The sequence below is a fragment of the Amphiura filiformis genome, chromosome 16 (assembly GCF_039555335.1).
Source record: "Amphiura filiformis chromosome 16, Afil_fr2py, whole genome shotgun sequence".
Lineage (NCBI taxonomy): Eukaryota > Metazoa > Echinodermata > Ophiuroidea > Amphilepidida > Amphiuridae > Amphiura > Amphiura filiformis.
Genome location: NC_092643.1, coordinates 16,753,313 through 16,781,066, shown reverse-complemented (window position 1 = coordinate 16,781,066; position 27,754 = coordinate 16,753,313). Strand labels below are relative to the sequence as shown.

The window sequence follows — 27,754 nt, the reverse complement described above, 5'->3', positions numbered from 1 at the left end:
GTGACCAAAATATGCGCAATGTTATTTGTTTTAAATTAGTGAAAAAATCATGTCAATCGAGCAACGCGTTTTCGAGTTATGGTAATTTTACTGAAAGTAATAGATTATTTTTTTTTTTTTTTTTTACAATCAAGTGCAAATTTCCCTGGGCACTTGTTCATATTTCGCGCCCTCCACAAAATAAAACCGGTCTTATGAAGTTCACCATGTGATATTTTATTTGTATAGTTTCCAACCTATTTCGAATCCCTCCCTCCCCACCAACCAATGTTGGAGCAAAAATATAGGCCATTTAAAAATGAGGCGTTTGGTATACAACATTGAATAAGGGGTGCAGGGAGGTCATTGAACTATGAAAGTGTCCCAGCAAATTTGCACTTGATTGTATAGGGGATGCGAAAAATAATCTATTAATATCAATAAAATCGCCATAACTCTCGAACGCGTTGCTCGATTTTCATAATTTTTTCAGTGATGTCAAGATAATTTCATTATGCATTACATGATTACCCAATTTAAATTTTTTTATATTAAAATAAACATTTTTTTGAATATCTAACCCTGCAATGCATGCATTTTTCAAGTATTTTTTAACACATTGATTGCTTATATTAGAGTGGACATATAAATTCTCCTTTGGTAGAATTTACAAACATAATAAAAGCAATCCAAATAAGAAATTAAGACCATATGGAAATAAATAGAACAGAATCATGATGTTTGTCTCATCATTGATCTTTCAAACTCATTACCCTATTTCAAATGCTATTATCGGAATGCACGTTAAACTCTTTAATTTAGGCCTTCAACTACCCATCACAGACACGCTAATTCAACGTAACAATGCCATGCCAAAAAGTGTATATACAATTATATACAATTACACATTTTAAATGTGCTTATTATTGGTATTCAAAAATTAAAAAAAGAGATAAAGAGCAGGATTTAAAAGTAAACATATCGGCGACAATGAGCGTCGAACCGTAGCCCTCAAGATCAGAAGGCAGTAAGCAAACCACTACACTATGGTTGAGCTGTTGTTATTCATGCGAATTTATTTATAACAAGGATAACAAGAATTAATGACGCAATAACGGTCTACCAGAATAATATAACTTAAAAAGTAATATATATTTATTTAACATTATGGTAGACCGTGCTCATTTGCCTTAAATGGAGGAATAATTACCAATAAACATATCAAAGTTAGGAAGGTATGTATAATGTGACCGTGTATATTCAAAATATATGTTAGATACATGCTGAATACGACCAAAACATGAGTTTTAATGAATGATTTCATTGGATCGAAACTCGATAACACAATACAGTAGCATTGCAATGATAGGATTAAATACGCTGAAATCGAGTGCAATTGTTATCAGTCTCCCGGTGGCATATAGTTACTGGCTTTGCTTTTCGCCCCCGAGATCTCGAGTTCGAATCCATGTAATGCTATTTTTCTTTCTTTCTTTCCTTTTTCTTTCTTTTTCTTTCTTTTTCTTTCTTTCTTTCTTTCTTTCTTTCTTTCTTTCTTTCTTTCTTTCTTTCTTTCTTTCTTTCTTTCTTTCTTTCTTTCTTTCTTTCTTTCTTTCTTTCTTTCTTTCTTTTTTTCTTTTTCTTTTTTTTTTCCTTTATGTTGCCAATTTACATTTACATTTATCAATGAACTAAAGGGAAACAATTGTTTTGTTTTATGATTTTTTTGTTATTTCAGTAGCTATTTTTAACTGATTGTACTCTATATTTTCAATATGATTTAATTTTGATTAGTTTTAAATTGTTTTAAAAGTGATTTTTGAGATAATGCGCTTATAATAGCAATCATGTGTCAAATATGCCTTAAATAATGCATATATTACAGCGTTTTGATACCTAAAAATATTTAGTTTGACAAAAAATGACAATTAAAGTGACCAAAATATGCGCAATGTTATTTGTTTTAAATTAGTGAAAAAATCATGTCAATCGAGCAACGCGTTTTCGAGTTATGGTAATTTTACTGAAAGTAATAGATTATTTTTTTTTTTTTTTAATACAATCAAGTGCAAATTTCCCTGGGACACTTGTTCATATTTCGCGCCCTCTGTTCAATAAAACCGGTCATATGAAGTTCACCATGTGATATTTTATTTGTATAGTTTCCAACCTATTTCGAATCCTCCTCCCCCACCAACCAATGTTGGAGCAAAAATATAGGCCATTTAAAAAATGAGGCGTTTGGTATACAACATTGAATAAGGGGTGCGGGGAGGGTCATTGAACTATGAAAGTGTCCCAGCAAATTTGCACTTGATTGTATAGGGGATGCGAAAAAATAATCTATTAATATCAATAAAATCGCCATAACTCTCGAACGCGTTGCTCGATTTTCATAATTTTTTCAGTGATGTCAAGATAATTTCATTATGCATTACATGATTACCCAATTTAAATTTTTTATATTAAAATAAACATTTTTTGAATATCTAACCCTGCAATGCATGCATTTTTCAAGGATTATTTAAATCATTGATTGCTTATATTAGAGTGGACATATAAATTCTCCTTTGGTAGAATTTACAAACATAATAAAAGCAATCCAAATAAGAAATTAAGACCATATGGAAATAAATAGAACAGAATCATGATGTTTGTCTCATCATTGATCTTTCAAACTCATTACCCTATTTCAAATGCTATTATCGGAATGCACGTTAAACTCTTTAATTTAGGCCTTCAACTACCCATCACAGACACGCTAATTCAACGTAACAATGCCATGCCAAAAAGTGTATATACAATTATATACAATTACACATTTTAAATGTGCTTATTATTGGTATTCAAAAATAAAAAAGAGATAAAGAGCAGGATTTAAAAGTAAACATATCGGCGACAATGAGCGTCGAACCGTAGCCCTCAAGATCAGAAGGCAGTAAGCAAACCACTACACTATGGTTGAGCTGTTGTTATTCATGCGAATTTATTTATAACAAGGATAACAAGAATTAATGACGCAATAACGGTCTACCAGAATAATATAACTTAAAAAGTAATATATATTTATTTAACATTATGGTAGACCGTGCTCATTTGCCTTAAATGGAGGAATAATTACCAATAAACATATCAAAGTTAGGAAGGTATGTATAATGTGACCGTGTATATTCAAAATATATGTTAGATACATGCTGAATACGACCAAAACATGAGTTTTAATGAATGATTTCATTGGATCGAAACTCGATAACACAATACAGTAGCATTGCAATGATAGGATTAAATACTCTGAAATCGAGTGCAATTGTTATCAGTCTCCCGGTGGCATATAGTTACTGGCTTTGCTTTTCGCCCCGAGATCTCGAGTTCGAATCCATGTAATGCTATTTTTCTTTCTTTTTTTCTTTCCTTTTCTTTCTTTTCTTTCTTTTCTTTCTTTCTTTCTTTCTTTCTTTCTTTCTTTCTTTCTTTCTTTCTTTCTTTCTTTCTTTCTTTCTTTCTTTCTTTCTTTCTTTCTTTTTTTTTTCTTTTTCTTTTTTCCTTTATGTTGCCAATTTACATTTACATTTATCAATGAACTAAAGGGAAACAATTGTTTTGTTTTATGATTTTTTTTTGTTATTTCAGTAGGTATTTTTAACTGATTGTACTCTATATTTTCAATATGATTTAATTTTGATTAGTTTTAAATTGTTTTAAAAGTGATTTTTGAGATAATGCGCTTATAATAGCAATCATGTGTCAAATATGCCTTAAATAATGCATATATTACAGCGTTTTGATACCTAAAATATTTAGTTTGACAAAAATGACAATTAAAGTGACCAAAATATGCGCAATGTTATTTGTTTTAAATTAGTGAAAAAATCATGTCAATCGAGCAACGCGTTTTCGAGTTATGGTAATTTTACTGAAAGTAATAGATTATTTTTTGTCTTCTTCAATACAATCAAGTGCAAATTTCCTGGGACACTTGTTCATATTTCGCGCCCTCTGTTCAATAAAACCGGTCATATGAAGTTCACCATGTGATATTTTATTTGTATAGTTTCCAACCTATTTCGAATCCTCCTCCCCACCAACCAATGTTGGAGCAAAAATATAGGCCATTTAAAAATGAGGCGTTTGGTATACAACATTGAATAAGGGGTGCGGGGAGGGTCATTGAACTATGAAAGTGTCCCAGCAAATTTGCACTTGATTGTATAGGGGATGCGAAAAATAATCTATTAATATCAATAAAATCGCCATAACTCTCGAACGCGTTGCTCGATTTTCATAATTTTTCAGTGATGTCAAGATAATTTCATTATGCATTACATGATTACCCAATTTAAATTTTTTTTATTAAAATAAACATTTTTTTGAATATCTAACCCTGCAATGCATGCATTTTTCAAGTATTTTTTAACACATTGATTGCTTATATTAGAGTGGACATATAAATTCTCCTTTGGTAGAATTTACAAACATAATAAAAGCAATCCAAATAAGAAATTAAGACCATATGGAAATAAATAGAACAGAATCATGATGTTTGTCTCATCATTGATCTTTCAAACTCATTACCCTATTTCAAATGCTATTATCGGAATGCACGTTAAACTCTTTAATTTAGGCCTTCAACTACCCATCACAGACACGCTAATTCAACGTAACAATGCCATGCCAAAAAGTGTATATACAATTATATACAATTACACATTTTAAATGTGCTTATTATTGGTATTCAAAAATAAAAAAGAGATAAAGAGCAGGATTTAAAAGTAAACATATCGGCGACAATGAGCGTCGAACCGTAGCCCTCAAGATCAGAAGGCAGTAAGCAAACCACTACACTATGGTTGAGCTGTTGTTATTCATGCGAATTTATTTATAACAAGGATAACAAGAATTAATGACGCAATAACGGTCTACCAGAATAATATAACTTAAAAAGTAATATATATTTATTTAACATTATGGTAGACCGTGCTCATTTGCCTTAAATGGAGGAATAATTACCAATAAACATATCAAAGTTAGGAAGGTATGTATAATGTGACCGTGTATATTCAAAATATATGTTAGATACATGCTGAATACGACCAAAACATGAGTTTTAATGAATGATTTCATTGGATCGAAACTCGATAACACAATACAGTAGCATTGCAATGATAGGATTAAATACGCTGAAATCGAGTGCAATTGTTATCAGTCTCCCGGTGGCATATAGTTACTGGCTTTGCTTTTCGCCCCGAGATCTCGAGTTCGAATCCATGTAATGCTATTTTTCTTTCTTTCTTTCCTTTTTCTTTCTTTTTTTTCTTTCTTTTTCTTTCTTTCTTTCTTTCTTTCTTTTTTCTTTCTTTCTTTCTTTCTTTCTTTCTTTCTTTCTTTCTTTCTTTCTTTTTTTTTTTCTTTTTTCTTTTTCCTTTATGTTGCCAATTTACATTTACATTTATCAATGAACTAAAGGAAACAATTGTTTTGTTTTATGATTTTTTTGTTATTTCAGTAGCTATTTTTAACTGATTGTACTCTATATTTTCAATATGATTTAATTTTGATTAGTTTTAAATTGTTTTAAAAGTGATTTTTGAGATAATGCGCTTATAATAGCAATCATGTGTCAAATATGCCTTAAATAATGCATATATTACAGCGTTTTGATACCTAAAAATATTTAGTTTGACAAAAATGACAATTAAAGTGACCAAAATATGCGCAATGTTATTTTTTTTTAATTTAGTGAAAAAATCATGTCAATCGAGCAACGCGTTTTCGAGTTATGGTAATTTTACTGAAAGTAATAGATTATTTTTTTTTTTCTTTTATACAATCAAGTGCAAATTTCCCTGGGACACTTGTTCATATTTCGCGCCCTCTGTTCAATAAAACCGGTCATATGAAGTTCACCATGTGATATTTTATTTGTATAGTTTCCAACCTATTTCGAATCCTCCCTCCCCACCAACCAATGTTGGAGCAAAAATATAGGCCATTTAAAAATGAGGCGTTTGGTATACAACATTGAATAAGGGGTGCGGGGAGGGTCATTGAACTATGAAAGTGTCCCAGCAAATTTGCACTTGATTGTATAGGGGATGCGAAAAATAATCTATTAATATCAATAAAATCGCCATAACTCTCGAACGCGTTGCTCGATTTTCATAATTTTTTCAGTGATGTCAAGATAATTTCATTATGCATTACATGATTACCCAATTTAAATTTTTTTATATTAAAATAAACATTTTTTTGAATATCTAACCCTGCAATGCATGCATTTTTCAAGTATTTTTAACACATTGATTGCTTATAGAGTGGACATATAAATTCTCCTTTGGTAGAATTTACAAACATAATAAAAGCAATCCAAATAAGAAATTAAGACCATATGGAAATAAATAGAACAGAATCATGATGTTTGTCTCATCATTGATCTTTCAAACTCATTACCCTATTTCAAATGCTATTATCGGAATGCACGTTAAACTCTTTAATTTAGGCCTTCAACTACCCATCACAGACACGCTAATTCAACGTAACAATGCCATGCCAAAAAGTGTATATACAATTATATACAATTACACATTTTAAATGTGCTTATTATTGGTATTCAAAAATAAAAAAGAGATAAAGAGCAGGATTTAAAAGTAAACATATCGGCGACAATGAGCGTCGAACCGTAGCCCTCAAGATCAGAAGGCAGTAAGCAAACCACTACACTATGGTTGAGCTGTTGTTATTCATGCGAATTTATTTATAACAAGGATAACAAGAATTAATGACGCAATAACGGTCTACCAGAATAATATAACTTAAAAAGTAATATATATTTATTTAACATTATGGTAGACCGTGCTCATTTGCCTTAAATGGAGGAATAATTACCAATAAACATATCAAAGTTAGGAAGGTATGTATAATGTGACCGTGTATATTCAAAATATATGTTAGATACATGCTGAATACGACCAAAACATGAGTTTTAATGAATGATTTCATTGGATCGAAACTCGATAACACAATACAGTAGCATTGCAATGATAGGATTAAATACGCTGAAATCGAGTGCAATTGTTATCAGTCTCCCGGTGGCATATAGTTACTGGCTTTGCTTTTCGCCCCCGAGATCTCGAGTTCGAATCCATGTAATGCTATTTTTCTTTCTTTCTTTCCTTTTTCTTTCTTTTTCTTTCTTTTTCTTTCTTTCTTTCTTTCTTTCTTTCTTTCTTTCTTTCTTTCTTTCTTTCTTTCTTTCTTTCTTTTTTTCTTTCTTTTTTCTTTTTTCCTTTATGTTGCCAATTTACATTTACATTTATCAATGAACTAAAGGGAAACAATTGTTTTGTTTTATGATTTTTTTGTTATTTCAGTAGCTATTTTTAACTGATTGTACTCTATATTTTCAATATGATTTAATTTTGATTAGTTTTAAATTGTTTTAAAAGTGATTTTTGAGATAATGCGCTTATAATAGCAATCATGTGTCAAATATGCCTTAAATAATGCATATATTACAGCGTTTTTGATACCTAAAAATATTTAGTTTGACAAAAATGACAATTAAAGTGACCAAAATATGCGCAATGTTATTTGTTTTAAATTAGTGAAAAAATCATGTCAATCGAGCAACGCGTTTTCGAGTTATGGTAATTTTACTGAAAGTAATAGATTATTTTTGTCTTCTTCAATACAATCAAGTGCAAATTTCCTGGGACACTTGTTCATATTTCGCGCCCTCTGTTCAATAAAACCGGTCATATGAAGTTCACCATGTGATATTTTATTTGTATAGTTTCCAACCTATTTCGAATCCCGTCCCGCCCCCACCAACCAATGAAGCAAAAATATAGGCCATTTAAAAAATGAGGCGTTTGGTATACAACATTGAATAAGGGGTGCGGGGAGGGTCATTGAACTATGAAAGTGTCCCAGCAAATTTGCACTTGATTGTATAGGGGATGCGAAAAAATAATCTATTAATATCAATAAAATCGCCATAACTCTCGAACGCGTTGCTCGATTTTCATAATTTTTTCAGTGATGTCAAGATAATTTCATTATGCATTACATGATTACCCAATTTAAATTTTTTATATTAAAATAAACATTTTTTGAATATCTAACCCTGCAATGCATGCATTTTTCAAGTATTTTTTAACACATTGATTGCTTATATTAGAGTGGACATATAAATTCTCCTTTGGTAGAATTTACAAACATAATAAAAGCAATCCAAATAAGAAATTAAGACCATATGGAAATAAATAGAACAGAATCATGATGTTTGTCTCATCATTGATCTTTTCAAACTCATTACCCTATTTCAAATGCTATTATCGGAATGCACGTTAAACTCTTTAATTTAGGCCTTCAACTACCCATCACAGACACGCTAATTCAACGTAACAATGCCATGCCAAAAGTGTATATACAATTATATACAATTACACATTTTAAATGTGCTTATTATTGGTATTCAAAAATAAAAAAGAGATAAAGAGCAGGATTTAAAAGTAAACATATCGGCGACAATGAGCGTCGAACCGTAGCCCTCAAGATCAGAAGGCAGTAAGCAAACCACTACACTATGGTTGAGCTGTTGTTATTCATGCGAATTTATTTATAACAAGGATAACAAGAATTAATGACGCAATAACGGTCTACCAGAATAATATAACTTAAAAAGTAATATATATTTATTTAACATTATGGTAGACCGTGCTCATTTGCCTTAAATGGAGGAATAATTACCAATAAACATATCAAAGTTAGGAAGGTATGTATAATGTGACCGTGTATATTCAAAATATATGTTAGATACATGCTGAATACGACCAAAACATGAGTTTTAATGAATGATTTCATTGGATCGAAACTCGATAACACAATACAGTAGCATTGCAATGATAGGATTAAATACGCTGAAATCGAGTGCAATTGTTATCAGTCTCCCGGTGGCATATAGTTACTGGCTTTGCTTTTCGCCCCCGAGATCTCGAGTTCGAATCCATGTAATGCTATTTTTCTTTCTTTCTTTCCTTTTTCTTTCTTTTTTTCTTTCTTTTTCTTTCTTTCTTTCTTTCTTTCTTTCTTTTTTCTTTCTTTCTTTCTTTCTTTCTTTCTTTTTTTCTTTCTTTCTTTTTTTTTTTCTTTTTCTTTTTTCCTTTATGTTGCCAATTTACATTTACATTTATCAATGAACTAAAGGGAAACAATTGTTTTGTTTTATGATTTTTTTGTTATTTCAGTAGCTATTTTTAACTGATTGTACTCTATATTTTCAATATGATTTAATTTTGATTAGTTTTAAATTGTTTTAAAAGTGATTTTTGAGATAATGCGCTTATAATAGCAATCATGTGTCAAATATGCCTTAAATAATGCATATATTACAGCGTTTTGATACCTAAAAATATTTAGTTTGACAAAAATGACAATTAAAGTGACCAAAATATGCGCAATGTTATTTGTTTTAAATTATTGAAAAAATCATGTCAATCGAGCAACGCGTTTTCGAGTTATGGTAATTTTACTGAAAGTAATAGATTATTTTTTTTCTTCTTCAATACAATCAAGTGCAAATTTCCCTGGGACACTTGTTCATATTTCGCGCCCTCTGTTCAATAAAACCGGTCATATGAAGTTCACCATGTGATATTTTATTTGTATAGTTTCCAACCTATTTCGAATCCCTCCTCCCCCACCAACCAATGTTGGAGCAAAATATAGGCCATTTAAAAAATGAGGCGTTTGGTATACAACATTGAATAAGGGGTGCAGGGAGGGTCATTGAACTATGAAAGTGTCCCAGCAAATTTGCACTTGATTGTATAGGGGATGCGAAAAATAATCTATTAATATCAATAAAATCGCCATAACTCTCGAACGCGTTGCTCGATTTTCATAATTTTTTCAGTGATGTCAAGATAATTTCATTATGCATTACATGATTACCCAATTTAAATTTTTTTATATTAAAATAAACATTTTTTTGAATATCTAACCCTGCAATGCATGCATTTTTCAAGTATTTTTTAACACATTGATTGCTTATATTAGAGTGGACATATAAATTCTCCTTTGGTAGAATTTACAAACATAATAAAAGCAATCCAAATAAGAAATTAAGACCATATGGAAATAAATAGAACAGAATCATGATGTTTGTCTCATCATTGATCTTTCAAACTCATTACCCTATTTCAAATGCTATTATCGGAATGCACGTTAAACTCTTTAATTTAGGCCTTCAACTACCCATCACAGACACGCTAATTCAACGTAACAATGCCATGCCAAAAAGTGTATATACAATTATATACAATTACACATTTTAAATGTGCTTATTATTGGTATTCAAAAAAAAAAGAGATAAAGAGCAGGATTTAAAGTAAACATATCGGCGACAATGAGCGTCGAACCGTAGCCCTCAAGATCAGAAGGCAGTAAGCAAACCACTACACTATGGTTGAGCTGTTGTTATTCATGCGAATTTATTTATAACAAGGATAACAAGAATTAATGACGCAATAACGGTCTACCAGAATAATATAACTTAAAAAGTAATATATATTTATTTAACATTATGGTAGACCGTGCTCATTTGCCTTAAATGGAGGAATAATTACCAATAAACATATCAAAGTTAGGAAGGTATGTATAATGTGACCGTGTATATTCAAAATATATGTTAGATACATGCTGAATACGACCAAAACATGAGTTTTAATGAATGATTTCATTGGATCGAAACTCGATAACACAATACAGTAGCATTGCAATGATAGGATTAAATACGCTGAAATCGAGTGCAATTGTTATCAGTCTCCCGGTGGCATATAGTTACTGGCTTTGCTTTTCGCCCCGAGATCTCGAGTTCGAATCCATGTAATGCTATTTTTCTTTCTTTCTTTCCTTTTCTTTCTTTTCTTTCTTTTCTTTCTTTCTTTCTTTCTTTCTTTCTTTCTTTCTTTCTTTCTTTCTTTCTTTCTTTCTTTCTTTCTTTCTTTCTTTCTTTCTTTCTTTCTTTCTTTTTTTTCTTTTTCTTTTTTCCTTTATGTTGCCAATTTACATTTACATTTATCAATGAACTAAAGGGAAACAATTGTTTTGTTTTATGATTTTTTTGTTATTTCAGTAGGTATTTTTAACTGATTGTACTCTATATTTTCAATATGATTTAATTTTGATTAGTTTTAAATTGTTTTAAAAGTGATTTTTGAGATAATGCGCTTATAATAGCAATCATGTGTCAAATATGCCTTAAATAATGCATATATTACAGCGTTTTGATACCTAAAAATATTTAGTTTGACAAAAATGACAATTAAAGTGACCAAAATATGCGCAATGTTATTTGTTTTAAATTAGTGAAAAAATCATGTCAATCGAGCAACGCGTTTTCGAGTTATGGTAATTTTACTGAAAGTAATAGATTATTTTTTGTCTTCTTCAATACAATCAAGTGCAAATTTCTCTGGGACACTTGTTCATATTTCGCGCCCTCTGTTCAATAAAACCGGTCATATGAAGTTCACCATGTGATATTTTATTTGTATAGTTTCCAACCTATTTCGAATCCCTCCCTCCCCACCAACCAATGTTGGAGCAAAAATATAGGCCATTTAAAAAATGAGGCGTTTGGTATACAACATTGAATAAGGGGTGCAGGGAGGTCATTGAACTATGAAAGTGTCCCAGCAAATTTGCACTTGATTGTATAGGGATGCGAAAAATAATCTATTAATATCAATAAAATCGCCATAACTCTCGAACGCGTTGCTCGATTTTCATAATTTTTTCAGTGATGTCAAGATAATTTCATTATGCATTACATGATTACCCAATTTAATTTTTTTATATTAAAATAAACATTTTTTTGAATATCTAACCCTGCAATGCATGCATTTTTCAAGTATTTTTTAACACATTGATTGCTTATATTAGAGTGGACATATAAATTCTCCTTTGGTAGAATTTACAAACATAATAAAAGCAATCCAAATAAGAAATTAAGACCATATGGAAATAAATAGAACAGAATCATGATGTTTGTCTCATCATTGATCTTTCAAACTCATTACCCTATTTCAAATGCTATTATCGGAATGCACGTTAAACTCTTTAATTTAGGCCTTCAACTACCCATCACAGACACGCTAATTCAACGTAACAATGCCATGCCAAAAAGTGTATATACAATTATATACAATTACACATTTTAAATGTGCTTATTATTGGTATTCAAAAATAAAAAAGAGATAAAGAGCAGGATTTAAAAGTAAACATATCGGCGACAATGAGCGTCGAACCGTAGCCCTCAAGATCAGAAGGCAGTAAGCAAACCACTACACTATGGTTGAGCTGTTGTTATTCATGCGAATTTATTTATAACAAGGATAACAAGAATTAATGACGCAATAACGGTCTACCAGAATAATATAACTTAAAAAGTAATATATATTTATTTAACATTATGGTAGACCGTGCTCATTTGCCTTAAATGGAGGAATAATTACCAATAAACATATCAAAGTTAGGAAGGTATGTATAATGTGACCGTGTATATTCAAAATATATGTTAGATACATGCTGAATACGACCAAAACATGAGTTTTAATGAATGATTTCATTGGATCGAAACTCGATAACACAATACAGTAGCATTGCAATGATAGGATTAAATACGCTGAAATCGAGTGCAATTGTTATCAGTCTCCCGGTGGCATATAGTTACTGGCTTTGCTTTTCGCCCCCGAGATCTCGAGTTCGAATCCATGTAATGCTATTTTTCTTTCTTTCTTTTTTTCTTTTTTCTTTTTTTCTTTCTTTCTTTCTTTCTTTCTTTCTTTCTTTCTTTCTTTTTTCTTTCTTTCTTTCTTTCTTTCTTTCTTTCTTTCTTTCTTTTTTTTTATTTTTCTTTTTTCTTTTTTCCTTTATGTTGCCAATTTACATTTACATTTATCAATGAACTAAAGGGAAACAATTGTTTTGTTTTATGATTTTTTTTGTTATTTCAGTAGCTATTTTTAACTGATTGTACTCTATATTTTCAATATGATTTAATTTTGATTAGTTTTAAATTGTTTTAAAAGTGATTTTTGAGATAATGCGCTTATAATAGCTATCATGTGTCAAATATGCCTTAAATAATGCATATATTACAGCGTTTTGATACCTAAAATATTTAGTTTGACAAAAATGACAATTAAAGTGACCAAAATATGCGCAATGTTATTTGTTTTAAATTAGTGAAAAATCATGTCAATCGAGCAACGCGTTTTCGAGTTATGGTAATTTTACTGAAAGTAATAGATTATTTTTGTCTTCTTCAATACAATCAAGTGCAAATTTCCTGGGACACTTGTTCATATTTCGCGCCCTCTGTTCAATAAAACCGGTCATATGAAGTTCACCATGTGATATTTTATTTGTATAGTTTCCAACCTATTTCGAATCCCCTCCTCCCCACCAACCAATGTTGGAGCAAAAATATAGGCCATTTAAAAAATGAGGCGTTTGGTATACAACATTGAATAAGGGGTGCAGGGAGGGTCATTGAACTATGAAAGTGTCCCAGCAAATTTGCACTTGATTGTATAGGGGATGCGAAAAAATAATCTATTAATATCAATAAAATCGCCATAACTCTCGAACGCGTTGCTCGATTTTCATAATTTTTTCAGTGATGTCAAGATAATTTCATTATGCATTACATGATTACCCAATTTAAATTTTTTATATTAAAATAAACATTTTTTTGAATATCTAACCCTGCAATGCATGCATTTTTCAAGGAATATTCGACACAGTGATTGCTTATATTAGAGTGGACATATAAATTCTCCTTTGGTAGAATTTACAAACATAATAAAAGCAATCCAAATAAGAAATTAAGACCATATGGAAATAAATAGAACAGAATCATGATGTTTGTCTCATCATTGATCTTTCAAACTCATTACCCTATTTCAAATGCTATTATCGGAATGCACGTTAAACTCTTTAATTTAGGCCTTCAACTACCCATCACAGACACGCTAATTCAACGTAACAATGCCATGCCAAAAAGTGTATATACAATTATATACAATTACACATTTTAAATGTGCTTATTATTGGTATTCAAAAATAAAAAAGAGATAAAGAGCAGGATTTAAAAGTAAACATATCGGCGACAATGAGCGTCGAACCGTAGCCCTCAAGATCAGAAGGCAGTAAGCAAACCACTACACTATGGTTGAGCTGTTGTTATTCATGCGAATTTATTTATAACAAGGATAACAAGAATTAATGACGCAATAACGGTCTACCAGAATAATATAACTTAAAAAGTAATATATATTTATTTAACATTATGGTAGACCGTGCTCATTTGCCTTAAATGGAGGAATAATTACCATTAACCATATCAACGTTAGGAAGGTATGAATCATGTGACCGTGTATATGCCCCATATACGTTAGATACATGCTGAATACGACCAAAACATGAGTTTTAATGAATGATTTCATTGGATCGAAACTCGATAACACAATACAGTAGCATTGCAATGATAGGATTAAATACGCTGAAATCGAGTGCAATTGTTATCAGTCTCCCGGTGGCATATAGTTACTGGCTTTGCTTTTCGCCCCGAGATCTCGAGTTCGAATCCATGTAATGCTATTTTTCTTTCTTTCTTTCCTTTTCTTTCTTTTTCTTTCTTTTCTTTCTTTCTTTCTTTCTTTCTTTCTTTCTTTCTTTCTTTCTTTCTTTCTTTCTTTCTTTTTCTTTCTTTCTTTCTTTCTTTCTTTCTTTCTTTTTTTCTTTTTCTTTTTTCCTTTATGTTGCCAATTTACATTTACATTTATCAATGAACTAAAGGGAAACAATTGTTTTGTTTTATGATTTTTTTTGTTATTTCAGTAGCTATTTTTAACTGATTGTACTCTATATTTTCAATATGATTTAATTTTGATTAGTTTTAAATTGTTTTAAAAGTGATTTTTGAGATAATGCGCTTATAATAGCAATCATGTGTCAAATATGCCTTAAATAATGCATATATTACAGCGTTTTGATACCTAAAAATATTTAGTTTAAAAAAAAATGACAATTAAAGTGACCAAAATATGCGCAATGTTATTTGTTTTAAATTAGTGAAAAATCATGTCAATCGAGCAACGCGTTTTCGAGTTATGGTAATTTTACTGAAAGTAATAGATTATTTTTGTCTTCTTCAATACAATCAAGTGCAAATTTCCCTGGGACACTTGTTCATATTTCGCGCCCTCTGTTCAATAAAACCGGTCATATGAAGTTCACCATGTGATATTTTATTTGTATAGTTTCCAACCTATTTCGAATCCCTCCTCCCCACCAACCAATGTTGGAGCAAAAATATAGGCCATTTAAAAAATGAGGCGTTTGGTATACAACATTGAATAAGGGGTGCGGGGAGGGTCATTGAACTATGAAAGTGTCCCAGCAAATTTGCACTTGATTGTAGACAACGCGACAGAAAGTTTTTTTATAATATAGTCACTCACATTAGCAAAAGTCTCTAAAACCTAAAGGTACTCATATTTTCACAAGAAATATTGCACAAACCATTATTTACATTCGGCAGTTCATTGGCAATCTGACAATCAATTTCAGATGAAGCATCCTCCACCATGTTCATAGAATCAGATATATTACAAACCATCAATTCGTTTGAACTAGATAAAACACTTACATCATCACTACTTTGCAAATTACACTGTTCATCAAGCTCAGACCTGATGTTAGACACTTTATCGCCAAAACAATGAGCAAATCCATTTCTAAGAGCTACATTGGATCTACATGCTGGTTGTTTATGAGGTGATCAATTGAAAAGCGTGTTTAGAGTTCTATCAATTGAGAAGCGTGTTTAGAGTTCTATACCTACATGGTTTTAGCATTTGCAATATATCTAAAGTTTCTTTGAAATAAACAGTCTTACTAAACACTATTCATAATCAGTTGGTTAGCTATAGAGTTCTGTGCAACAAATTTATGGCGATCTTCATTTGATCGAGTCTTCCTCCACTTGCGTTCAAGGGCTCTTCAATTACGAGGTAAATTACAGACTCCTTAAACTTACCTGTACAGTTATATCCGGTGTATGCCTCCACTTCGCAAAGTTGCAGCGTTACATTCCCTGTTAACTCAACACTCAAGTATTGTCCACTTAGGTTACATTCGATCTCGATCACTTGGGTATCCGCTGTGCTCGATACTCTACTTGCACATTCTGGGTTGTTCGTGTGTACAGAGTTAGAGCCTACTCGTATTATGGCTCCATCAAGTCGGTCACCTGGCAAAATAAAAACATGCCAAAACGATGTACATGGTAAATCATGACGATATAGATGGTGTAGTTTATAGAATTGAGAGTGTGCAATTTCTTACAATGCTTACTTCAAAACCAGTCACAGTAGACTGAACCTAAGTTGATCACCAGGACCTTTGCCTAGTGTCACACATGTCAAGAAACAAACTCGAGGTCAAATGTCATTCAATTCGCCGCCGAAGTGATGATTTAACAGGATTAATTACCATAGCAATAGATGAATGCACTTTTTGAATAGATCACCCTGCACTACAACGTTCACGCGGTACCTATTCGGCGTAGAAGTGATGCAATTAATCGGATTAACTACCATAGCAATAGATGAATACAATTTTGTATATATCGCCCTGCACTACAACGCATCACGCGGTACCTATGTATTGAACCATAGATGTCAAAGAACAGGGATAAAGACCTGGATATTAATTCTATAGAATATACATATCATGCTGATCACTCGCACCTGTAAGAGTAGTATCTTTAATACGATTGCAGACAGATACATGTGATGAGTGCAACCTGCTTGTAGTGCATGGCGATATATTCAAAAATTGTATTCATCTATTGCTATGGCAGTTAGTCCGATTATTACGTCACTTCTACGGTGAATATACATTGGCCCATAGATGTCAAGGAAATGCTAATTACTCGCACCTGTAAGATTAGTATCTTTAAAAAGAGCGGTATTATATTAAATCTATGATTGCAGACATACACAGGTGATGAGTGCAACCTGCTTATAGTGCAGGGCGATTTATTCAAAAATTGTGTTCATATATTGCTATGGCAGTTAATCCGATTATTACATCACTTCGACGGTGAATAGCCAAAACGTTATTTCGCTTCTTCCACAGATTGCACAAAATAGCAATATGACCTGATAATTCGACACATGCATTGAATATAGCCAGTGTACGGTATACACATGCCAAATGTTAATCAGAAAACATTCTGTTATTACCATAGCACAGCGACGTCATTTGCACAAATGCCAGTGTCTACGAGGTATAGGTTAGGGTAATTTCTGGTATGGGACCAAATACCTTCAAAATGACTCTTCTGTCACATATTACAGAGAACAACGAAGTCACTTACATCTATACATTAGTGAAAGCGAGTGTATATTGGGTGTACGCAGAATTGGGTCAAATTTAATTTTGAGGTAATTAACGGTAGGGGCGCCAATGCCTTCAAAACACGTCTTCCTCCACAAATTATATTAATTGCACATGCATCGGCTATAGACAATGTCTATTGTGGTCTAAAATTGAGGGGTCATTTTCGGTATGGAGCCATATAACTAGAAAGACGTGGTGTCCCAATAAAAACAGAACCCTCATTGCGTCCTCTTTTTCTCCTATTTCTGAAAAGTTGATCAAATGTATTTTGGTATGTAAAGAAACCTTAAATCGTTAGCTTTAATAGACCAAAACAATTATTTCAATCGGCTCACAATTTCTTAAGAGCAACTTTACAACTCAATGGTGAAACCCCATCTTCAATACGCTTCTGCTGCTTGGAATCCAGGCACTGTTAAGAATAAGGATCTCCTGGAGAAAGTACAGAGAAGGGCAGCAAGGTTTGTGATGAGTGATTTTCATCGAACTACGAGTGTTACAGAGATGTTACAGCAGCTCAGTTGGGAAACAGTTAAAGAGGGAAGAATCAAGACCAGAACAAGAACCCTTCAGAAGATCACCATGAACCGGTTAGCTATAGATGGGTCAAAATACTTCAAGCCAAAACCAAGCAGGAGCAGAAGGGGTCATGATAACCAGCTTGTTTTACATGAGACTCCTTACACTGACATCATGAAGCAGTCATTTTTTGCAGAGGCAATTGCAATTTGGAACAGGTTCCCTGTGGTGCCTGTACCCGACGACGACGCCGACAGTAAAGGTTTGACCAGCCAGAAGCCCCAACTTAATTTTTGACTAGACAAGACCCAGCCAGCACTCAAGTCAACCTACAGTGATACTCCCGTGTGGATGTGCTATGGAGGAAGTTTCAACGAGGTAACGAGGTAACATCTTCGCAACCGTATTACTGCTGCATTCGCAAGTATACGACACACAAGGATACACAATGCAATTTATGGAATGAGAACCAGGGCTGAAACCTGTATTCGTCAAGGAGGCAACCAGGTAGAGGGCAAAGCAATACAGTAAACTCACTTCAGAAGAACCATGGACACATCAAACAGCCCTTTTCAGGCTACCTTTTTGATGATATGTTGTAAATGATATGTTGTATATAAAAAGAAAACAACAAACAACAAAGTAAGAAAGTAAGAATCATAATAAAACAAAAAGGCATAAATAACAAAGAAAAACTATAAGTTTAATTGCAAGTATAGCAAGAGAAGTCCCATCCCACATCCATTTTGTCGACAAGTTAATGACACTTAACACAATCCATAGCCCATAGGCCCACCGGTACAGCCCATTCCCTAAATAAAGTTCGTAATTTTATAAAGTTATCAGTGCGGAATGCTTGATATTCATGCATGGTATGTGTACTCCTTTTCAATCTTTGAAGTAGCCAAACCTCCTCCGTGGACAGAGTGAAAAACGGGTACATTTCTTTAAAAGGGCATCTTCAAAAGTTAAAAGGGCATCTTCAAAAGTTTTGAGCCGATTGAAATTGAAAAACGAATAATGGTTTCTTAACATACCAAAATATATATGATTAACTTTTCAGAAATAGACGTAAACGAGGGCGCAATGAGGGTTCTCTTTTTATTGGGACTCTTCTGCCACATAATTGGAGAAAAAAAGAGGTAATTTCTATACATTATAGGTACCATGTCATTTCGCCCAAATATGGATCTCACATTATCTGTGATGCAGTAATCACGGTAATGAGCCCCGTGTCTTACTATTAGATAAAAAAGGCCTTATGGACTAATTGGCTATATCTATTAAGGGTCGTGCTCAATGAGCACAAATTAGCTCCAGTTCATATTTTATTTCCACCAACATGTAAGATCTTAAAATGCCTCAAAATTACGACAGATGCAGATGGGGAGGGGGGCAAATTTGTCCAAAATTATTACATTATTCGCAAAAACAAAGGTCATCACCTACCACAACAATCCACTCTGTTGTAAATGACAACTCTGTTCACGCAATAAGTCTCCTCAATGTCAACGACCCACCAAGGGTTTCCTATTTCAGTGTTCGCTAAAAACAAAATGAAATAGTTAAATAATTTATTTATATAGTCAATCATAGAAGTAAGTGAGGTCAATAGCACATATTTAAGGTTATCACAACCTGTTTACGAGACAAACTAGAGCGGTTACCGCACCACAGCTGAACCATGGGCCTTTGACATTATATTGTGGTATACCACTGTCACCCGGGGTCATACATTCTTGGGATATCTAGATATGAAAAAGACCCAAAGTAGGAATATTGACCCGAGTCTTATTATGAGTGTCTACCCCCGGAATTGATTTTTATTATATTCGTTTTCTTACACGTATGTGTACAGGAAGCAGAGAAATAATCTCCATTCGTGTCACCATCTACTGCTTTGTCAGAGGTACCTGTAATCCCGTATGTAGGGCCGTGTGTGGAGCTCTGGTTGGTAGGTTTGCCTTGCAAGGGAATTAATATTGCAGTACCTGCATATGGAAATAAATAAGCAGCGCATATAAAAACTACAAAGCAAATAATGTTGTTGTTATTTGGTAAATCACCTTGTTTCATTCGTTAAGGCTACGCAATATTTTTGTCAAATCTCGTCGGGTTCACCACACAGTGACGTATCGTAAGGATAACTGGAAAATGCATTTCGGAGAAAAACGAGTTTGAAAATTGTGTTGTTGTGTTTTTGCACTAATTTCGAATCTACTGTATGAAAACTGTTCCTAATTAATCGAGGCACCTTATACTATTTTACTTCACATTTTAGCTTTTAAATGGGAACGGTACGCAGCTATGTGATGCACTTTTTCGTAAATAGGAAAAAACGCATCACATAGTGGCGTTAATTATACTGTAACCCTTTATAGATGAGTTGACTATTGCCTAGCAGTATGCGAACGCATTATCAAAATTTCCATTGTTTTTTTGCCTGGCAGTATGCGCGCGCATCATATTTTGTTCAGAGCCCGTGCTTTTAAAACTACCGCCACACCACCAGAAGGCTATTGAATTAAAGGTTAATGAACGCGTATTACTTGTTGGGAGAGAAATTAGTTAGGCTATAGACGAATCCAACGAGCCAAGTCATGGTCAGGATTTGGTCGGCCATATTTGGTTCCCCGCATGCACCAAACAGGTGTTGTGAGTGCCCAATTGGGTGGATTAAACCCGCTTAAAATTCTATGTTAGATTCTTTTGTGTTGTAAACTGTCATCATTCTTTTATCTACGTGTAACAAGGGGGATAGAATGCAGTTTAAAATACCCTTCAAGGCCGCATCATTTCACATTTTAGGTGAGATAGTTGGGTCCCCGTCGCGGCTAATGGCTGCCATTGAGGTGCAGGAATGCGTGAAATTGGATTCGTCTATAGGTTAATGAACGCGTTAATGAACGGGGCTCGTGCATTAGACGCACCAACATCAGCGCGCGTGCATTATTTTGTCTAATTTCTCTCCCAACAAGTGATACGCGTTCATTAACCTATTTCATACACGAGGAGAAAAAACAAGTGATTTTTGCTGTTTTTTAAACAAAATTATCACTAAAAATATTGGAAAACAGAACCAAATATAAATGCATCAACCCGCCCAAAAGTGAATCAAGCCTATGCGACGCGAACGCGTGTGCAAGCACTGCGCGTAGTACGCGGAATGCACAATATACACAATCAATGCATGGTTTTGATTTTTCTAACGATTGTTCTGATTGGTTCGCGCTGTCTAAGAGTGTATGAAAAGTGTAGTGGTTGTATGCAGTTCGCTTAAGCATATCGATATACCGGTCCCTTGCTTTTGTTGATAAACATTGAGGTCAACGCATCTATACAGATTAATGATTCTGATTGGTTTGTGCTGAGATAATGAGCTATTTTTAGAAATGATGAAATATGTGAAATATGCTGTAATATGTTACAAGTAGTGATGATTATTCTAGAAGGGTAATAAATTAAATATAAGGCCTGGAGAGTAATTGATTTTTGCAGCAGATTAGAGTTATAACAGGAAACTCTGTGAAACTCATGTTAGCCTGTAGTGGTACAACAGTTATAATTGTGTGAAGTCTTCGGTTTGCGGTTTTTGTATGTTGGAGAATCAAAATACGCCAAAGGGGATAGTGAAAGACAATAATGCTTTATGGTCTTGTCGACTCAAAGAAGTAACAGACTGAAATATCTCCAACGAACCATAATTTAACGGCGGATTTTCAGAAAAGTCTCCAAGAACACATACCCTGTTACTACGATCCCGAAGGTAACTATTAAACAAATTCTTGGCAGAGTCGAATTGAATGCAGAGGTAAGATCCAAAAGGACCAACATTATTGCTTTACCTTTGTCAAGTTCATTAAAATGTCATTTTCACCCTAATAAGAGCTGTTTCTGTGCTATGAGAAGCTTTGTAGGCTGATGGATATGTTTCAATGAGATTGTTATCCTGGAGATGATTATTGTATCTAGAATGAGCCGGGTACTCTACAAGCGTATGAATTTACACAGAGTAGGGAAGTTGGAAATAGGACGGTAATTTTTTTAATAAATCTGAATTGACAGTTGATTTTTTTAAATCAAAGGTGTGATAACTGCTTGACGAAGAAAAAGGGGATATGAAACAACTCTGAAAAGAATTATTGATAATGGACGTGATATTGGCAGCAATGTATCAGCACAACGTTTCAATAACCAAGTGGGGATTGGATCAAGAGGACTGGTCTTGTTGGGAAGCTTAGAAATTATTTTTCTAACCTCATCCTCACTCACATTAGCAAAACTCTCTAAAACCTAAAGTTACTCATATTTTCACAAGAAATATTGCACAAACCATTATTTACATTCGGCAGTTCATTGGCAATTTGACAATCAATTTCAGAAGAAGCATCCTCCACCATGTTCATAGAATCAGATATATTACAACCCATCAATTCGTTTGAACTAGATAAACACTTACATCATCAATACTTGCTCAGACCTGATGTTAGACACTTTATCGCCAAAATAATGAGCAAATTCATTTCTAAAAGCTACATTGGATCTACATGCTGGTTGTTTATGAGGTGATCAATTGAGAAGCGTGTTTAGAGTTCTATACGTACATGGTTTTAGCATTTGCAATATCTAAAGTTTCTTTGAAATAAACAGTCTTACTATTCATAATCAGTTGGTTAACTTTAGAGTTCTGTGCAACAAAGTTTTCGCGATCTTCATTTGTTCGAGTCTTCCTCCACATGCGTTCAAGACTTCTGCAATTACGAAGTAAACTACATACTCTTAAACTTACCTGTACAGTTATATCCGGTGTATGCCTCCACTTCACAAAGTGTCAGCAATCCATTCTGTGGTAACTCAACACTCAGGTATTGTCCACTTAGGTTACATTCGATTTCGATCACTCGGGTATCCTCTGTGCTCGATACTCTACTTGCACATTCTGGGTTGTTCGTGTGTACAGAGTTAGAGCCTACTCGTATTATGGCTCCATCAAGTCGGTCACCTGGCAAAATAAAAATATGCCTAAACAATGTACATGGTAAATCATGACGATATAGATGGCGTAGTTTATAGAATTGGGAGTGTGCCAGGGCTGGAGTGTGCGATTTCTTACAATGTTTACTTCAAAACCAGTCACAGTAGAGTGAACCAAAATTTTGCCAGGGGAGTGACACTAAATTCACGGTTTTTGTATTAGCCACGCAAACCTATGGCGAATTTTGTTGGCTTGCTCTCAACAAAGTGAGGCAAGGTATCGATCGGTCATGAATAATCAACTCAATTCACATCAACTCTTACTCAGCCCATGTGATTGAGGTCACCACATAAAGGTGTCGTAAGTTTAGCGAATCGAACCTGTTGAAGTTAGTAAAAAAGCGCCCTCAAGCAAGGTCAGACCGGGCGGAAGTGGGTCAACTACTATGATCCCATCAGGCCACATTGATTTGTTTTTTTTTCAAGAAAGTCTTTTAATTTGATAAGGGAATGTCTTGTTGATATAATAATGTCGAACTTAGGACTTACTATCGATGATACGAAGGAACTATACGAGTATGAGATATGAAATACAGTGAGTATTTGAAGTCTCAAAAATCATTTGACACCTTACGTGACCTTCCAGAATGGCGCCCGCGGCAATAGTATTTTCCCCTGTGCTTCCTCCTGTGAAAAAATTTATTTTGAGGTAATTAACGGTAGGGGCGCCAATGCCTTCAAAATACGTCTTCCTCCACAAATTATATTACTTGCACATATGATCGGCTATAGATGAGTTGACCTCAATGTTTATTAACAAAGGCAAGGGACTGGTATATCGATATGCTTGAGTGAACCCCATGCAACCACTATACTGTTTAATAGCCTTATTGTGATGTGGCGGGAGTTTTAAAAACACGAGTCCTGAACAAAATCTGATGCGTGCGCATACTGTCAGGCAAAAAACAAACAATGGAAATTGTGATGATGCGTGCGCACACTGCCAGACAATGACGTCAGAAGTCAACTCATCTATAGGCAGTGTCTATTGCCACATAATTACAGAGAAAAAAGAGGTAATTTCTATACATTATAGGTACCATGTCATTTAGCCCAAATATGGATCTTACATTATCTGGGATGCAGTAATTAGCCCCGTGTCTATAAAAAGGCCTTATGGACTAACTGGCTATAGCTATTAAGGGTCGTTCTCAATGAGCACAAATTAGCTCCAGTTCATATTTTATTTCCACCAACATGTAAGAACTTAAAATGCATCAAAATTACGACAGATGCAGATGGAGAGGTGGCAAATTTGTCAAAAATTATGACATTATTCGCAGAAAGATCACCTACCACAACAATCCACTCTGTTGTAAATGACAACTCTGTCCACGCAATAAGTCTCCTCAATGTCAACGACCCACCAAGGGTTTCCTATTTCAGTATTCGCTAAAAACAAAATGAAATAGTTAAATAATTTATTTATATAGTCAATCATAGAAGTAAGTGAGGTCAATAGCACACATTTAAGGTTATCACAACCTGTTTACAAGTATAATATATGAAAAACGTTTTCTTACACGTATGTGTACAGAAAGCATGGAAATAATCTCCATTCGTGTCACCATCTACTGCTTTGTCAGAGGTACCTGTAAACCCGTATGTAGGGCCGTGTGTGGAGCTCTGGTTGGTAGGTTTGCCTTGCAAGGGAATTGCAGTACCTGCATATGGAAATAAATAAGCAGCGCATATAAAAACTACAAAGCAAATAATGTTGTTGTTATTTGGTAAATCACTTTGTTTCAATCGTTAAGGCTACGCAATATTTTGGCCAAATCTCGTCGGGTTCACCACACAATGACGTATCGTAAGGATAACTGGAAAATGCATTTCGGAGAAAAAATAAGTTTGAAAAAAAAATGCTGATTTGTAATAATATTGTGTTGTTGTGTTTTTACACTAATTTCGAATCTACTGTATGGACACTATTTCTAAGTAATCAAAGCATTATGTGAAACGGAAAAATACCGTAAACATAAAAAGTGTTTTACAAAATGGCGTATCGTACCGTACGCCGCTATGTGATGCACGTTTTCGTAAATAGGAAATAAACGCATCACATATAGTGGCATTATTACAGTAACTAGGGGGCGTATGGAGAAAACACGGTTTCCGAATTTGTGTTGATATAGTTTCGAGAAAACCTGCTAAATTTAAGTATTTAGAGCATATTCTACATCTTCATCGTCGTTACTCCTTTTGTTATAATCCAAGGACAATACCAAGCTGAAATGGGAGTCTCTATACAGGTATGGAGGGCTAGAATTGGAACTTTTATTATGCCACCGAGCGGGAAATTTAACCGTGGCCATGTTGGCATTGTGATATCTAGTCAACGTATATCACTTGCAGTACGGCTGTGTATGGTTGCCCTACTTGTGGTGTGCGGCTCGGTAGAAAGCAACCCAGGCCCAGGGCCGTCTGAGAATACACGACAAAAGACAACAACAGCATCAAAAACTTTATTAGATCATTTTGATAGCATGAGACCAACAGATACAGAGGGAAATATCCAGAGCACCATATTGAAAGAACTAAGAGATTTTAAGGCAAGCTACGACAAATCTAATAACGAACTGAAACAAACGGTAAATAAATTGGCAGCGGACATGAGTAACTTGAAAAGTCAGGTAGACGATGCTAAAACTGTAGCCGATCATGCGTGCGATGTAAATAAACAGCTTCAGGCCGATTTGGAACAGGCAAACGCTAGGATTGAACAACTTGAATCGCAATCTAGAAGGGACAATCTAATTTTTCATGGCATCGAAGGAGATGACAAGGAAACCTGGGATGAAAGCGAAGACAAGGTGAGAAGTTTTCTGAGTGATAAACTTGATATAGATGGCGATGAAGTTGAATTTGAACGAGTACATAGACTGAAATCGCGCGGTGGAAATACAGCTCCAATCATTGCCAAGTTCACGAAATATAAACAAAGAAGTGCAGTTCTCGATGCAGCACAAACGAAGTTGAAGAAAAAGGACAAATATGGGGTCTCACAAGATTTCACAAAGAAGGTTCGCGATACAAGAAAAACCCTGATCCCATTTATGACAGAAGCAAGGAACCAAAACAAACGTGCATATCTCTCCTATGACAAGCTAGTTATCGACAAAGTTAAATACGTGTTCGATGAAGGAACTGAGGACATTGTACCAGCATAGGGATGTGGTCACGGCCATAATAACTCAAAAAAAAAAGTGCAAAAACATCCTCGGACAAACACTGAAATTTCAGAAATAAATCATAGTGAAGTCATAAAGGCTGATAAAATGAGTTATTATAATGTTGTCATTGATACATATAATGAATATGCAAACATGTTAAAGGCTAAAGATGCTGGTGGTGGTGGTAATGTTGTTAAAAATGATAACGTTGAATGCTTAAATGTCAAAAAAGACACTCTTGAACTTGAAAGTTTTAACGATATGATGAGTGAAATTCATATGTCTATGAACCATGATGAAAATGTTAGATCTGTCAAAAATGCAAATACCAAGTATAATAATGATGCAGTGATAAATGGGTGCATTATAGAAAATACCGTTGACAATGGAAGTATGGACATGATTAATGAGCTGGAAATACAAAATATTTCAATAAATAGTCATGGTGATAGTGATAACAATATTTGTAACAAACATGATGAATATCCAAATAAAACCACTGATACAAATGATGTTGTGCAAAATACTCTGGTAAACATGTCAAATTGTTTGAAAAGTGATAAATATATGTCCATAAAACATTGTGAAAATTATTGTAATGTCATCAAAGATAAAAATGTTGCTATTGTCAAAAATGGTTGTGTTAGTACAAATAGGCCAACTCCTGGTAATGGAAGTATGAATAATTTGGCAAGGGATCATTTTAAGTTGACAACATATGGTGATAATGATGATGAAGCATCTAAGATGAGTAAACATGATAACACTGGTGCATTTGATACTGATTCAGGTAATAATGGTAACAATCATGATAATGGAAATGTAGAAAATGATCAGATTGATGATGATGAAAATGGAACTGAAAGTAATAATGACAATGTAAATAATGATAACCATGGTGGTAATCAAACTGAGTATGATATGAAAAAATTTCTCTACTGGAATGTAAATGGTTTATTAACAAAGCTTTGTGATACACAATTTATTGCTTTCATAACAAAATTTGATTTTATGTGTTTTGTGGAAACTTGGGCAAATTCAGACAACGAACCAAATTTGGATGGTTATAATCATGTTGGTTCTTACAGAAAACGACGTTTTGATATTGGACGTCCGTCTGGAGGCATTTCCTTCTTTTATAAGAACTCTCTAAATGTTTTAGCTACAAAACTAAAAAGTATTTCCGAAAATATTCTCTGGACGAAAATTGATTTCATTTCAAAATGCATTATTGTGGCAACTGTGTATAGATCACCGGAAGACTCCCCCTATTCTATAAATGAAGATGTACTTGACATTCTAGAGACTGAATATGCTCAATATTTATCAGATTACCCAAATGCCATTTTTATTATTGTTGGTGATTTTAATGGAAGAACAGGTATTCTCAATGATTTCATTGACTCGGATGAATGCCCCGAGGGTTGGGACAATGATGTGTATGATGAAGATGTCCCCCTCCCAAGAAGATCAAACCAGGACAATTTTGTAAATTTCGTGAATTGTTGAATTTTTGCTGTAACACGGGTATAAAAATTGTAAATGGTAGAATTAATGCTATTCGATCAAGCTTCTAT

General features: G+C 33.7%; 2 protein-coding genes across 2 annotated transcripts in view; both read right to left on the bottom strand.

The window, feature by feature from the left end:
• The window catches only part of LOC140172459 (adhesion G-protein coupled receptor G2-like), a 29,571-nt gene extending 13,937 nt beyond the window's left edge, over nt 1-15,634 (bottom strand). Inside the window, exon 1 of the mRNA XM_072195606.1 lies at nt 15,568-15,634. Within this exon, the coding sequence (XP_072051707.1) occupies nt 15,568-15,634 (67 nt within the window). The remainder of the gene's footprint in view (nt 1-15,567) is intronic.
• Nucleotides 15,635-21,829: 6,195 nt separating this feature from the next.
• Nucleotides 21,830-25,079, bottom strand: LOC140172458 (fucolectin-like). The gene is made up of 5 exons (XM_072195605.1): nt 25,016-25,079; nt 24,528-24,668; nt 24,301-24,396; nt 22,760-22,972; nt 21,830-21,957 (listed from the first exon to the last, which is right to left on the bottom strand). Exons 1-5 carry the CDS (start codon nt 25,077-25,079, stop codon nt 21,830-21,832), a joined length of 642 nt encoding a protein of 213 aa, XP_072051706.1.
• Nucleotides 25,080-27,754: the final 2,675 nt, after the last annotated feature.

Excerpts from the sequence above, each read along its gene's own strand:
- LOC140172458 (XM_072195605.1), bottom strand. The coding sequence starts at position 25,079 with ATGCCACTATATGTGATGCGTTTATTTCCTATTTACGAAAACGTGCAT. Across the intron at positions 24,397-24,527 it reads TGCTTTCTGTACACATACGT|CGAATACTGAAATAGGAAAC; the intron begins GTAAGAAAACGT and ends TTTTGTTTTTAG. Across the intron at positions 22,973-24,300 it reads CAACAGAGTGGATTGTTGTG|GTGACCGACTTGATGGAGCC; the intron begins GTAGGTGATCTT and ends TTATTTTGCCAG.